We start from the raw sequence: 16,488 nt of genomic DNA, 5'->3' as shown, positions 1-16,488 counted from the left end.
ACAATTCTGTATCCATAAGGAGGCATCCTCAAGACAAAGCCAGCTATGGCCCAGGAAAACTAGTCTGCCTGGTGAACCAGTAACTAATCAGCCATCACACGACAATGGAAGACTGCTCATCAGAAGAGACTGATTATGAGGTATCTCATCAAATGGGTTGACTTATAATGGAGGTGGAGCCTCACCAGCTTGTGAGGGGAACAGACCAAACAGTCTCCCAGTTACAGAAATGTTGCACAAGCATGAAAGAGAAAAGCCCCCAAATTGCTCAGCAGACAGCCACATCCCAAACACCACTCTAGAACTGTAAAGAAAATACAGATAACTCATTCATTTTGGTACATGTACCACTTCCACCAACAGGGGTAACTATGAGCAATCTGTGCAAAGCATCTGTGCATTATGTAATCCAATTGTTACACAACCCTGTGTAAATTTTAAGTGACACCAGGGTTCTTGGGGTGAGTATGTTTAAGATAATGAGCTGGTTCAGGAGCCTGAGAACATCAAACAGATGCCTAAAGGATTTTAAAACAGACAGTGCTGAAGCACAAGAGCATATTGGTCTGTCATATTCATGCCCAATTATCCAGCTACTCTTTATAACTACCAACGAAAACTTCTGCAGTGTTGCAATTAGATAGTCAAACAGATCTTTAAGCGTACTGTTCCACTCCATCCTTTTGAGTTTTCTTTTCAAAGAAGTAGTACTATTTCAGTTGATAGGCAGTGTTTGCACAATATTTGTAACAGGGCCTTAGTGCTGCTTGAAACTACCAGTGGTTCAGAAATAACATTTAGAAAATGACAAAAATGTTGCAGAAGAATATTTCAAGGAAGACATCTGAGTGTAAGGTACAAGAATCATTACGTCTGTCATAAAAGATGTCCCACATTGCGTATAGCACAAAGTGGTATGAAAATATAGCATAGATATGAAAGCAAAATTTAAAGTAATTTAAGGAGAGGCTAGGCAATCTGATCTCCCAAGAGAGCACTCTATTTTGTAAATTTGTCTATAGGGTAACTTTCCAATTCACCTCTGAAAAATTCACAGCAAAAAGGACAGTTAGTTCTAGTTTGAGACTTAAACAAAAGCCTAACAACCTCCGAAAGCTTGTGAGGGGAAGACGGGGAGGGAGAATTGGTTCTTGCCTCCAATCTCCGGTCTCCACAGACAGAGATGACAGCCCGCTAAACATGCGAGAACAAACAGTAGGATGCTGTATGCTGCTCCGTAGCAACCTCCTACGGCACAACTGAAAAGCACCACCAGAGTACTCCCAATGGAGTCCACCTTCAGGGAGCATAAAGTTAAAAAATCACCATGGCCTATTTTCCTCCGATTCCTCTTTCCCTCTTTAAATGAGGGGAAATGTGAAAACCAAAGCCAAAAACTGAGGAAGGGGGAAGAAAAGGACACTCAGAAGGGGGATGGGAAGAAGAGGGATTCAAAAAGCCCTATCACTGAAAACTATTTCACAACAGGGCTGCAACACCAATTCAAGTTTTACGGGCACTGTATTTTAATGAACACGAAATTATAAGCTGCAGTTTATTCACACAGGATTAAAAGACGTGATAATATTTCTGCTCCTTATAAATACTGATTTTATTTTAAGACTAACTGTTAACATCTGCAATAGAAGCCAAACTGGAGTAATTTATGTATTCTGCTCGAGATTTCATAATACAAACCTGTTTAAAGACTTTAAGGAAAGCAGTGAAAGAAAAGGCTGCCCAACAAAATAATTACAGGACTCATGGGCTGCTTTGTTTCGTGCTAAACGATGCAGCAGAGATCCGTCATTACTTCGATCCTATCTCACACGACTTACACAATGAACCAAGCAGAAGGCCTAGGCCTGCAGCGTACGACAGACTGAGACAGTCCAGAAGCAGCACAGTGAGCTTACGTGGTGCAAGAGCACGGGAAAGTGCTGTTTCTGCACAGTTTCTGTTCTTCTTGTCCTTGTTCCTCAGGCACAACCAGGCTGCCCTTGCTCACGGGCTGGGGGAAGCTCCCAAGCTCCCACCACAGACATGAGTCAGTGGCCTTTGAAGAGAAGTGGTGCTTCCTCACCGCAGGGAACAACTCTGTCCCAAAATGACAACCATTCAAGGTACTTCTGTACAATTTACAACCAAATTCTTCAATGAGCAGAATCCACCTTTTTATTAGTTAACTCTGAATACAAAAAAATCTCCCTAAAATCAGCTTAGAGCCAGACCTGTCCCAACCCATTCTTTCCCTTTCCCCTGCCTACATCTGAAAGGCTTCTTTTGGCATTCCCAAGTTAAAATGACAACAGCTGTGATTTTACTAATAAGAGTTAAAATTGCAGACTGCTCACAGACAGTATTTTTCTTAGCCACTAATTGACAGCTTGTTTATTCTGCTCCCTCCTACTATTGTATTCTAGAAATTCTTTGACTGCACCACAAAGAGTTGTTAAGGACCTGCATTTCTACACTGGCTATGGGAACTAGCACATCCTGGGGAGGAACAAGCCTGTCCAGCTTCCCTATGAGGTATGGCAAGTCCCCCCAAAACCTTAATAATAAAGACCAGACACCTAGCACCTTCACCAAGGCCACTCTGCGTCAGCTCTGAGAAAAAAACAGAAGTAATCTTTATTACAACTTTATGAAGATGCTAACAAAATGACACAACTCTCCGTTGTTTCAGTAAGTGGGAGGGCAATCCATCGCCTCCCCTCTGCAACGTGCTGTCCCAAGATAGGAAAGAGTGTTTACAACAGGATGAGTTGTGGGATGGAAGCAGCAGCTGCCAGAGCCCTAGCCAGGCTTCACGTGGAAAATGGAGAGCAAAGAAACCTGCAGAGACTGGCCGAATGTCACACTACGCAGTTTTGGTATGTGCAGATGAGTGTACATTTTCCCTGCCTTGTAAATACAAAACAGTTATGTTATTTCCACATTCTTCTTCAAGGCAATGAAACACAGTGCAAGCAGCAAATTTATTTGCCAGGTGATTTCAGCAGCTCCATTTTTGGTCTCACTAAACATAGCACATGCTACCAATCCAAATTACTGCTTTTTTATAAAAGAATAAAAAAATAATAAAATAAAGGAGCTGACATAGTAAGGTATATGGTTTAAGTATACTCTATCACTCTAGAAAAGATTATTGCCTTTTCCTAATAAGTAAGGTGCATCACACCCAAAAGATCGTATGCAATGTTCTCTTAAGAACTAAACTGATAAAACATATATACCAATTTTGAGGCTTCCAGTAAAAGTCAGACTTATTAAAGCTCCAGGTAACAGCAGAAATCTAACAGCAGGCACCAAGCACAGCACTAAGAATTCTCTTTCGCCTACCAGTTCCAAAAGAGATTTCAAATCGAGATTGCTTAATAAATGGACTAATTAATGCAGGCTTACACCATATAATAATTTAATTGATGGGAAAATGTGGAGCTGCCCACTTTTTTTAAAAAAAATACCTTTTACAGAAAAGTTTGGTGCTTGCATCTGAAGTCCTGTATTGTCAAAGAGGTTCAGCATGGGCAAAACAACCTTCCCCTACTGCATTGAAACCATAAAAGGTTAACACTGAGTAAACATCCTAACAGAAAAAAAAAAAAGTAGTCTTTCTGTATCTATAGCTACACTGGCAACTTGTTAATAGCTGTTGGGAGAGTTGAAATTTGAATTCTTCCCAAAGACTTAGAAAGAAACATTTAACTTCACCTTTGTTTATGCAAAATACAAATACAGTTTCTACTAAAACCAATCTAAATTTAACTACTAACCTGTGGGGTAAAGGTACAATACATGCCATTAGGCAAACAGAGACACATCATTTTGTTTCACAAGGACTACACCAGTGTGGCTACCAATATGATGCATTAAATACAAAGTAGATTAGAAATTATGCCAGAAAGAGTAAACATGTTCAAACTCTAAGAAGAGGTAATTTAAAACAATTTTAAGTATGAATGCTGTTCAAACACACTTTGTGCTGTCATTGTTAACTTAAAATACCAAAACATTTTGTAACATTTTAAAATTATATTGAAAAAGCTGTAGCTTTTCATGTAACAGTTAAACTCTTTCTTTCCCAGGAAAATTAGTATATTTAAGACAGCGGTAATAGTGTGCTAAATTCTTGCTTTTGGGCAATAATACAGTAATTATGGTTAAAAAGTGCCTTGAAACTTGCCATTGCTTGAGTACAAATGCCCAAGGCAATGCTTAACTAACACAGCTTCATTCTGATCTGGTTTTCTTAAACTGTGTATAATTCACATATACCCTTACATATTTTAATACGTGTTGGAACAAAGCCATTCAACTCTGCAACTTTGCATTCTTCCTTGAGTAGATGATGAGATAAACACATGAGCCTGGGGACAGGGTGTATAAATGGATCACAAAAGCTATATGCTTAATTAAAGAGCACTGCTGTCACTTTTTCCAGATAAAATCCACATAGGCCTCATCTGAGTCAAGTATGAATCAGGGCCCCTATGCCAATGTAAGGAAACACATGGTGTTTAGCACAGAGCAGCTGAAAGAGCCATATCAAACTGCTTCTGATGAGTTCTATCATTTGAACGGTCTTCTGACAAGCTCACCAAGAGAGGAGGCCAAGGAAACAACAGCAATTCTTACAAGATTAAGCTTTGCAACCTGCGTATGCCAATGTCTTACTTGTTTATGTTGCTGCCTTCTTTCAGACGTTCTCCTGCAGCTCCCGTTTTGGACACTCTCTCGCTCCCAGCCAAATCCACCAGGCTGACCTTGCTGACCTTCTCTCCAGAATTCTGTGCAGATGGGACATGGGGAAACAACAGCTAAGAAATACTGGCACAAAGTGGTAACATGTCTGACACTGGCACCGTGAAACACTGTTCTTCATAATGATGTGGGTTAAAGTATCTAATTCAAGGTGTGAGAGAAGAAGGAATTATCAGAGTTTTTATAGCTCTTTAAGAGTCACTCATGTATTTTATAGTAAAGGGCTGAAACACTAATGGACCAGAATCAGCTGGGTGGTAACATCAACAACCTTACTGGCAGAGTAGGCCATTAAAACTATCAACTTCAGCAACAGTGAAGACCTAAGACAGGTTTCATGGTGGCAGTATAATCTTAAAAAGGGATCCAACTGTTTGCTTTATCTTGTGTGCTTACTTACTCTTCCAGGGTTCTCTCAATCTTATGGCCTCAACAATATTACTTCGATTACTGGGCCCCATGGCATTAAAGGTAGAAGCACAGCTAAACAGAAAACGTATGTGGAAGAGGAGGGAAGAAGAATTTATCACAACTTCATAAATTAATCAACAGAAATACATACACCAGAATGCAGGTCATAAAGTGTCTGAGTCACTATAATATTGAATACAGCATGAGAGCGGCTGCTTTCTTCATTCATGTTGGTTGCAGCAACCGTTCGTGATTTGTTTCCCTCCGACATCAGTGACTCAATATCCTAGAGCAAAAAGAGTGAAAAATGATGCTAGGATAAAAGCAAGTATTGTGCTTGCTGAACGAAATCCCCATCTAGACGGAAGGGTGTGTACCTGTGGGAGCAAGGAAGAAGGGAAGGTAGAAGTAATGAGAAAATTCTTTGCACATTTTGAGATGTATCGGTACAGAGGCTATGTAATTCCACAGAATGATGTTAAATCACATCTCTGTTTTAAGTGCTGCGCTTAAAAGCCTAGCAACTACATTCAACGCACCTTCTCCTTATCCACTGCTGAAATACGTTGGCAACATCCACATTACAAATCATATTGTTTAATGCCAGTAGTCAGGCCAGCACAGATCTACTTATAGAAGTGAACATAATGAGCCCCTTTACTGAATTGCGCTGTCTTCACTTAATTGTCTCAAAGGGTTACCTCACTTGGAGCCTGTGTCTTCCCACATATGTAAAAACAAAGACAACTATGCCGAGTCTGATATATGTGCTTGCTGAGTCTTCCAATACAGTTTCATAGAAGTCATCAGCCAAAAACTAGGTACGAACAAAATTTCCTAGGAGTTTGAACAAAGAAGGTGTGCTTTCAACGTACGCAATTCACCATAAAAGCTGCAAAAGCAGTTTTTGTAACTCTACAACATGCACAGACGCTTCAGAAAAATAAAAATCCCTATAAAAAAGCAAAATGGTTCCCAGATAATACTACACAACAAAGGAACATTTTTAAAAAAACATTTCCAAATCAGCTTACTCATAAAACAAAAGGCCTACACAATTCATACAACTACACCACTTCAATTATTTCCATTGTAGCTATAGTAGTTCATTGGCTTCTATAATACTGATGTATTTGAATGTGTTTTGGTAACTCAAGTGGGCTCAGATGCTGTCATGATTTAAATTATAAATTATACAAGGCATGTTGTAGCTCCTCATGCAATATAACTGTATAAAATAAGAGGTTGTATTCAACAACAAAATCAAAGGAATTCATGCTGGAAGACTAATATTCTTATTTTGGAAGCTCATATTTCCTGTGTCAAGGAAACATTGTATTCTTGGTGTATAATATATGCATTGAAAACTGCAAAATAAAGAGATACCACTATTATATTTTCAACTAACATAAGGTAAATCCAGTGCTTTTCTTTGAAATAAATACTCCTGAAGCATTAGAGAAGATCTTTGCAATTGCCAGAGACCACAAACACTCAAGAACCAAAATGTTTGGATAGCCACTAGTTTATCTCTTACAAGATTCCTATTGCTTATGCACATAGGTGTTATTTATAAACTTGTCATTGGTTTAGATTTACCTCAAAGTTTGTAACAGCCAGCTGAGACAGGCCATCTACATATGGTCCCAACACTTTGTGCTCTCGAACCTTAAGGGACTGCCGACTCCTATGGAACAAAGCAGAATTTATGCACAATCCACTAGTGTGAACTTTATTGAAATACCAAAATTATAGTATGAAATTATAAGAATCTTCTATATAGCAGAAGTCAAATTATATCTTATAACAGGAGGAAAAAAGTCTTCCAGAATTGTTTTTAACTCAAATTAACAACAAAAACTCGAATTAATCTAACCGGTTTTAATCCATATACATGAATTATTTTTAACGTATCCTCCCACCCCCCTATTTGTGGCTGGAACAAAATCTGAAATGTCTTATTTGGCAGAAAGAATGCTGACAAAAAAGGAAACCAAAAATCCTCTGCCCCGCTCACAGCAATTTGCTAAAACTTCAATTCTTCTTGCATTTTCCACATTTTCTTGACATATATCAAGTAAGTTTCAAATCTACCTTTTTAACTAACTTGCATACTACTTCACCTAGTGCAATTATGTTCAAGAATCAAAATATATACCACATATATGAATGCTCAGCCAAAAAACACATATCAAACTACCTCTTGTCTAGACATCTCGAAGCTAGAGAGCTTAACTAGTATTTTTATGTAGACAAAACAGAAGAAAGAGTGCCATGAGTATATTCTGAGGTGTTACCCTTCCACATTCAAAGAGTTCAAAGTCTAAACAAGGAGAAACAAATTGTAAATAAGCTTTAAACTCTTTTTAGTTGACTAAAATTCTGACCTGAATACGGTCTGGATCATATGACCAAAATAATCCAGAATTTACTTGTACGTAATCTTGCTTTCTGGTGGTAAACTACTTCATACAGTATCTGTTTGCATCACTATGATGGTATCCTAATATTTAAATTGATCCATGTCAGTTACTACTTCATATACAAGCTTTACATGGATATTCTTTTCTTTCTGATGTTTTGTATCTAATCCTTTCTAAAGAAGTCATATAAACATACATTCTGAAAAAACCTCTCAAGGACTTCCAAAAGTGATTTTTACTTTTATAGTTTCAGACAAAAATAAAGAAGGCTGTGAAGGAGAGTGAAGTTACTCACCCTTTTGGGTCAAGCAGATCTCTGACTTTCTCATTGTAGATTTCCATATAGGACACTTCGACTTTAAAAGTATGAGATTCGTTTTCTTCCACAGAGATTCTCTGAAATAAAGCACAACAGAGCCGTGGGATCAGACCCAGCTGCTCTGCATTGCCCATCATTGAAAAGGATTTTCCTGAACCTAAAGGAAAAAAAGGAGAAGAAAATGCTTTAGCCTATAGTTTCTGAGCTACTCATTTGTTCATGAAGCACATGTTTTAATTCTCTTTTTATTCTTCCAGAGGCACATATCAGAAAAACATGACATGCTAGCCCAGACAGAGCTTGCTCTTTGGACTACAAGGTACAGGTAAACAAAAAGAGAAATTATCTTAAACAGTTCTTTCAGCAGGGCCTTTACTTGGGACCCCTTCAAACATACTCAAAATACAAAAGACCAAATGAGCCTTTGGTATGAACTACTCTTTCAGGCTTTGAAAGTGGCCCCAACAGGTAGTAACTAGGAACATATTTAGAGAGCTGCTTTAAGAATTTTACACTGTCACTGGCTGTACTAAATGTTTGACATTTAACATTATGATATTTCAAAATACAATCCTTAAATATTATCTAGCTTAATATTTAAGTTTTGTTCTTCCCACTTCCCATGCACACACAAAGTGTTCTTCCCCTTTAGCACAGGAGACTCACCTGTCTGTCCATAGGCAAAAATACAAGCGTTATATCCCTGAAAGGCCTTTTCAAGAATTCCTTCTCCAAGGCACTTGAACACCACTTCTTGACCTAGAAAATAATTATTTTTAAGTGTATTCTAAATTGAAGAACAGACTAAAATTTACTGAAAGCAAGAAAAAAAAGGTTTACGAATTATTTTTTACTATTGACTGCACTGATGAATAAACAAATGATTTTATGTACAACTGGGTGACAAATTCAAAACTGTTGCCCGAAACTAGGGTAACAGCAGCCTCTGTGTTTAAGTATATTGCTGATTTTCCAGTGAAGGGAGCAGCTCTTGGAAAGGTGTCATATAAGTTGAATGCCTAGAAAATAACATAGATGTCTAAATTTTGTATTATTTAAGTGTAAATTTTGCAATTAATATACATTGTTTAATCACAAACTATACCCAAAAGAGTTCTGTAACAAAATTGCAATGAAATCCATTAGTGAACTAGGATATTAGAGGTACAAGAAATATCGTCCTAGAAATAGTAGCAGTTGTTCTCTTGGGAACTGGCCTCAAGTTTCACCATAAGCTATTATGATTCACCTCGTGGCAAGGTGATGCTGGAACCACGATAAAAGCATTCCGATGACATTCAGGCAGGAAATGCACATTATGAGGCTGCGAGATTTCAACACAGCTGTTTGAGGATATATTCTGGCAAACCCATAGTTTGAAACATCAGCTGCAGAATTTCCCCAGTCTGAAAATTGTCTCCCTGTGCCAGGCAGATTTTAGATGCGCTTCAAGCTTTTAGATGTAGAAGATGAAAACAGGTATAGTGGTTGGCTTTTTTTTTTAACAGGAAAGCCCAGCATTTGTACACCACAAAGAGAGTCAATGGGTTGTCTGCTTTGAGTTCACCAGCTGTGTGTACACCTAAAACAAGCAGAGCTGAGCTAAGGACAGTATTTATGCACCTTCTGGTGTTTGGTTTTAAACTGACATTCACTGCCTGGTGACTTTCTGAACAGCTATGATCCACTGCACCTCTCTTTTTGGTAAGCTAGTTTCAGCAGTTGTCAGTTGCAAGAAATTATTTTGTACAGGGGTTAGAACAGTGACTTCCATAGTTCTCAAAATGGAACATACTGGCATTAAAAAAAAAAAAATCTACCTATGCATTTATACATTGCATGAGAATATTTATACTCTATGATCCTTGAGTAATTGGTAGCCCAGATATTCCTGCAGAACAACCTCTGGAATGATTTACAGACATGTAAATAGGACTAAAAAGTACTACATTACTTTTATTTTCCTTTAACCTAATTTCTCTTCTGCTGTAAAGGAAAAACTAGTGCAGCGATACCCTATCAAACAGTCTTTGCATATCTTTCCAGTTGAATTTCTAAAATTCCAAAGTGTCACTGCTCCTTGGATTAACACAGTTCAGAAATGCTGAATACAGGAATTAAACCCAGAGCAGAATCTCCTGTACTCTGGACTAACTCCATCTCCTTGCCCATGCACATTCATCCACTTCTCATTCGACTTACGATCATTTGGTCATTTCATATCTATGTTGAAAGAGCACTGTTCAATAACCTGGAAATAGCTATGAAGAATGTTAAACTACTGAAGAATGAATGAAGAAAATATATCAGCAGAAGTTTTTAATAAGAACATACAATACACAAAAATTTGCTTTCCAAACAGCTCCTGAGGGCACATTTTGAAGTTACCAAAGAGGCAGGGAGCCACTTACTATCTTGCCGAGCAAGAACGCAAAATCAAGCAAGACTGAGGCTGAGCATAATTAAGAGAAAAAAAGCATATCTATTCCACAATGGTTGTGAGTGGAGAATAAAACCATTTGTCAGAAAAGGAAAAAATTTTTATTACCTACTTCTGACCAGCAATAAGCCAGTAACCTCCTCCATGTTTCCCAAGAAAAAAAAAAAACAGGTATCAAAGTGCTATAAAAGTGTGCACAGTCATGACAACCATACGATGACCTACAGAATCTCTTACCGCTAAATAGCAGGAAAGGGACCCAGTTCAAATCTCACAGGCAAAGCTGGATTTTTTTTTTCCAAAGAGATTTAATTTTCAAACAGTCAACACTAAAATTGAAAGTCAATCAGACACTGAGACCTAATTCTAAAATGGTGTTTTTATTAGTTTTTAAGAGCTCAGCCATACAAACATAGACAAATGGGTTATTAAAGAGTGATGTTTATAGTAACCAGTCAAATTATCACGGGAGAAAATAAAATTTGGTTTTGAGTGCACTCACAGAAAAGAACACAATATATTAAACTTCAATTATGGATATTTTATTAATTTGCTAATGCAGTGCACTGCTGAGGGTAGCAGCATATCAACTATGAGATTTTGATATTTTTCATTAAGCAACCTCACTGCTTCCCTCGTGAATTTTATTAGTGGGCTTGCAAACTGATTACAAAATCTGCATTACACAGAATTATGTCTATGTGCACTCATGGTCAAAAGAAGTAATGCAGTTCCATTGTCTACAGTATTGCATTTTTGTTCTGCTAGATAAACCTATACCACCTGCAATTAATACTTTTGCTTATTTACAGGACTTTTCTTCCACAGACACCTAGTGTTCAAAGAGGTAAGCCAGGGTTTTAACTAGATTGTAACTTAACCTACAGAAAAAGGGAGAAACATAGAAAAAAAAATATATTTAGTTAACAGAAATATCTCCCCTACATCAACCTTTATTGTCTTTAAGACAGGGATTCCCAATGTTCCAGCTGGCTAAGACCATATAGCCTCTTACAGAGGCAACTAAAGGCCAGGCAGCGGAAGACCCGTCCCCTCTCCCATCTTCCGCTCAGAACACGGGCAAGCCTTAGGTGACTGACCCACGTGCAGTCAGGCAAGCTGGGGAAAGCGTACCCAAGGCTGTCAGGGAGCCCAGCGTAGAGCACACGAGCTGTCAGTTCTCACAGGCCAGGATCTCCTGTCTGTCCATCCCTTCAAGGAAAGGGGAACAAAGTCTGGTGAGTTTTGTCTTGCAGATCACAGTTTAAATAATCTTGTTTCCTTTACTTTAAGGAGCAAGACTGTTAACCAGGAATCATGCAGTGAGAAAGATTATCAGACAATGTTGCTGGATGCTCTGTAACTCTAGTAATGGCCCATGTGGCAGTGGCCCTAATGCTGCAAGGAGGGAAACACTGTTAATCCAGTGTTAGGGATGCTCTGCTGATCGAAACCTAAAAAACACCAGTGGACGCCCACTCAGTTCTGAAGATGTACTGGAAAGCAACGTCAAGAGATATGGAAACCTTTTCCACTTTCACCAGACAGCTGTAACTGTCTTCATAGCTTCAAGACATTATATGTGCATTTTGACAAGCACAACTGCAAACCTGATACCAACAGAAGAAAAAAAAAAAAAAAATCTAAGAAAGATCAAATGAATAACTCTCTGTATCTCAGAAGGCCACTTCCAGCAGGAGACTGACCCAAGAATCTTTCCATCAGCTCTTACAACTGAGTATTTTCAGCACTCTGACACGCTCAGTCATTCTTCCATAAATGAATAAACCAAGATAATAAACATCTTTTTCTAGCAATAACCATACTAAAGATAGTGAAGATTTCAACATGCAAAATTGTATCTGTGACTTAACTGAAAGCTAAAGGAAATCCATCCTCCTCTCAGATTTACATTTTAACCTACACAAATTCCTAGAACTTTCAAATGCTTGTGCTATTACCATGCATCAAGGGCATTTAGTATGGCACTTTGAAGCTAAGAAGTTTTTTCACATGTTCTCTACCTACTGAAATGGCTGGGTATTTCAATGGAAAAAATATAAAATGAAAGTAAAGGTACCAAAGTATGGCAGTGCGCATGGCTATTAAATTACTGATAATTCTAAAATAAAACTTTCACGTTGTCTGCTCAAAGAGCTGTATGTGAAAGTCTTAGTTGGAATCTCTGAGCCAGCATGAATTATTAGCACATTTACATTCAGAAAACATGTAAGATAATGAAAAGTCCCCGAAACCACAAAGATAAATCAATACCATGACACGCAAGAATACTACAACACACATCATTTTCATAATGAGATACTTAGGCATTCTCTCTCTTGTATCTCTATGCTCTTTCCCCTTCTCTTCCTCCAAATTGTTCCCTTACAGTTTCTGAAGCCTTGATAGGGAGATCCACTTTTACAGTGTTCCTAGGGAAACCTACATGTTGCAGAGGAACCCTAGGACTTGTTCTCACAATCTGCAAAATGAAGCCAGTGACATTTACAAATACAGTTTATACGTTTTCAGTTCGCTAGACTGGTGACAGCAGACAGAAGGGAAGGGAGGAAAAAGGGCCATGCCTTTTCCAAAACTCCATTTTAAAAGAGGCAGTTAAGAGTTATTGTCTTTCCTAAGATCTGCTTATTTAGTGACAAACACATTCAAGACGCACTGTAACAAAAATCAGTTTCAGTGTCTGGTTTCCATATGTCCAGTATTTCTAGTTCACAACAACTCGTCGGTCTGAAATAGGGATAATTGTCTCCTATTCGCACAGATTCACCCAGCCAGGTCATGACTGCAATGCTATGACACATTGCTGCCATTCCTGAACCCCCTCCCTTACATGACAAAAATAGCTAGAACCAAACAACAACTTGTTATGTACAGCTCTGAAAATTCAAGTCTCTCTACGGCTTAATCTCTAACCCAGAACATTTTAATAAGCAAATCTTGACAGCAACAAATTACAGCTGGTTCCATGATCTAGTAGTTAAAATAAAAATTGATCTGCAGAGATCAGATTTATTAAAAGCTCTGCTAGATAACAGTTTTAAAAGCATCTCTCTAAAACTGGAAAAAAAGATGTCTACGGTTCACCTTAACAAGAACCTAAAAGCACAACAGCAAGCATCACCTAACTGCTGCAGCCTAACACAACAGTATTGACAAAGCACTGGAGTCTATAATGTTCAAAGCTTTAATCCACTAAAAGGTCCCGAGTGCTTCAAAAAAGGTGCTGCAAGGTCTACATTTTAAGTGCCTGACCCGTACAGTACTAAAACCATACTGAATAATTAAGTTTCAGCAAAAGTGTACAGGTCAGGTGTCAGCTGTGTGACAAAAAATTAAGTCCTACATACTATGTAGAGTCTCCTCTTAAAACAAAAAGTCAAGGGAACAATAAGACAGGAATAGGCTTCTCCCACATAACAGCATGAATGGGTAGGCCTCAACTACAGAGACACTCCTGTCTGCTCTAAATCCACAGCTTACAATCTCTCATGAGGGTAGAAAAGTGTACAGTGCTTTAAGCCACTTGCCTGGTTTGTTTCCTTTTAAAGCAGCCGCTGGAAGAGCAGAAGTCAGCACATATATATTTCACATAAAATTAAAGCTTAGCCCAAAGTCAGGTGCTCAGCCTCTCAGGACAACGCAGCCTGCAGAAACACAGATCTGAAACTTCAGGCCGAACGTGACACAGCTTAGGGAGTTTAAAAAAAATCCACAGTCAAGTCAATACACCGTGGGGTCCTTGGAATGCACTGCCTAAGTGCTACGGTAGTTATTTATGCCATCTCTTGAATCCTTCCCAAACTGAAGGGTTTCTTTCCCTCCTTTTAAAAACCCACTTCTTTGCAGACTTCAATAAGCTCTTACTGTTGTCTAAGCTTGTAAAGAGAATTCTTTGTTCTCATCTCTGAGAATTTCTCAATGTCCTCCACTTCACCAAAATGCCAAGCTGTCTGTGAGCTTTTCAAGGCAAGCAGGTATGTCCTTACCCATGAACTGACTCTTGACTCATTCAAATCAAGAAACAAATGGTAATAAGAAGCTATTCTGCATACTCTCAAAACACCTCTCCTACGGCCTAACCAGGCAAAGCTCATCCCTTTTCCAGATCAAGGTAAACTCATTCCACCCTATAACCAAATTCCTCTCCCTCCTCAAAAATCTATTTCATTGACCCATTTTTGATTATTTTTTTTCCTTTCAGATAAGAGGCTCATATACTCGCCAAATACCCAACTATGTCGTTCAGAATTAAATCATCAGAAAAAAGGTCGAGGAGCTAGCATGTGACCATCAGCAGAAACCCACAGGTTTGCAGCTGTTCCTTGCTTGGAACAATGTAGCCACAAATTGTTTGGAAATACAGAGTCTCAGTATTTGGAGTAATCCTCTACCTGCTAATCGTTTTCATTAAACCAAAACACCACTTCAACAAAAACAGTGTTAAGAGCAAATCAGAGGCGGTTCTGCATCTTGCAATCTCTAAACTGGGATATCAAGTTGTTAAAGAGTATCCATCTCTCGCAGTATCTGAAACCAAAGCATCACTTCCACAAAGGTCTTGTGAAAGAACGTACTCTTCTGTGCTCCAGACTCCCTACTGTCTCCATGAGAGATACAGTTCTGCAAGGACAGCTGTGAAAATGCCCTCTCTAGATGTTTTTCCTCACATGAAGGTAATCTTCACTATTTATGTTAGTGATATTGCTGGATCATTTTAGAATTTAGAACCCAATGTGCACTTTAGTGGAAAAAAAAATTGGTAAAAAAGCAATTCTGCCACTAACAGCCTAGTTCTGTACCATTCTTTAACACTAAAAAAAGGAAAAAAAGATAGTTTAGTGCTTTGTGCATACAGAGTTATTGAAATATAAGGTAGAACCTAAATACACAGCATTAGGTCTTCACTGCAACAATCTCCATTTTTACAAATGCTGGAAAGAGAAGGTAACTTTCAAACTGGAATAAGATGCGCAAATAATATTAATAAGTGCTAGTAGTATTGTAGATCAATCAGTAAAGTGAAAAATAAAACCTGTCCATAATCATGTGTGATAGCTTTAAGGATCCTGCCACAAAGGGGTACATTTCCAGGTGAGCACAAACTTTGGTTTTGTTGACATTAAAAAAAAAAAAAAAAAAAAAAGGAGTTATCCACATAAACCAACACAGAACTCAGACCTATGTTGTTTGCGGTACACACCATTCTGTGAGTTTTCTGAGATCCCACATGTCAATCAACAAAATCTTTAATATAGTATGATATACACAACAATAGATCTACTCAACATAATGCAAGATGAGCATGTTTTCATTTTGCAGAGTGATGACTGATTGGGTAGCCTAGTACCCAAGAATCTCTTATTAAACCTTTCACTGTTACATCTTCCATTGTATTTCTGTAATGCAGAGAAAAGGGTATTTCAAGTAATTAAATTTGTCTCACATACCTTTTTTATTTCAAGAATTTTACTTAAGCTTGAAGCTCATATATTACTTACATTTACAAGCACTCTGGACTTAGCTTTCAAGCTTTATACGTGTTTCCTTTTAATTGTGCAACTAATCACTGCTCTTGCCAATGACATTAAACTTACGCATCCACATAGAGTTACTTCGGGCAGGGAGTATTTAACGCATCTGTCTAGCTTACAGATCAGCACCCCTTCTATAGGTCAGTGTCTAACCAAGAAATTACAGTTTAGCTCAAAAACCCAGCCTGTCAGGTGGCTTGTTTGGAGTTTTAAGCTTGTTAATTCTGTAACAGCCTCTGGTATGATCTCTGGACACAGACAACACGAATATTTGCAAGGTGCCTAGAACAACAGGGGATTGTTCCATGAGGCAAAGGAATTATTAAAAAACACAACCAAAACCAGTTACCGTATTTTTTTGTTTAGTACAGCAGTTTAAGCCAAACTGAAAAAGACATAGGGCACCTTAATATACAAATATATAGAAACTGAAATCACGTCATTTTGGCATTTGGTTTGTTGGCTCTAAAAGAAAAAACGCTACTGTAGTACGGGATAGTAGCAGTTCATGCACAAGCACGTGAACAAGCCAACAACTCAGTAGCTTAGGCCTGAAACAGTTTGTGGTTTTTTTTT

General features: G+C 38.2%; 1 protein-coding gene across 2 annotated transcripts in view; it reads right to left on the bottom strand.

The window, feature by feature from the left end:
* KIF13A (kinesin family member 13A) overlaps nucleotides 1-16,488 on the bottom strand; it is a 118,961-nt gene that overhangs the window by 48,174 nt on the left and 54,299 nt on the right. For both annotated transcript variants that reach the window (XM_068395780.1, XM_068395781.1), the window contains exons 5-9: nucleotides 8,587-8,679; nucleotides 7,897-8,077; nucleotides 6,778-6,865; nucleotides 5,330-5,464; nucleotides 4,681-4,793 (exon numbers count right to left, since the gene is read on the bottom strand). In XM_068395780.1, coding sequence (XP_068251881.1) covers nucleotides 4,681-4,793; nucleotides 5,330-5,464; nucleotides 6,778-6,865; nucleotides 7,897-8,077; nucleotides 8,587-8,679 — 610 coding nt within the window. The remainder of the gene's footprint in view (nucleotides 1-4,680; nucleotides 4,794-5,329; nucleotides 5,465-6,777; nucleotides 6,866-7,896; nucleotides 8,078-8,586; nucleotides 8,680-16,488) is intronic.

The sequence above is a fragment of the Nyctibius grandis genome, chromosome 3 (genome assembly GCF_013368605.1).
Source record: "Nyctibius grandis isolate bNycGra1 chromosome 3, bNycGra1.pri, whole genome shotgun sequence".
Classification (NCBI taxonomy): domain Eukaryota; kingdom Metazoa; phylum Chordata; class Aves; order Nyctibiiformes; family Nyctibiidae; genus Nyctibius; species Nyctibius grandis.
The sequence above is the reverse complement of the archived record's forward strand: the minus strand, read 5'-3'. Positions and strand labels throughout refer to the sequence as shown.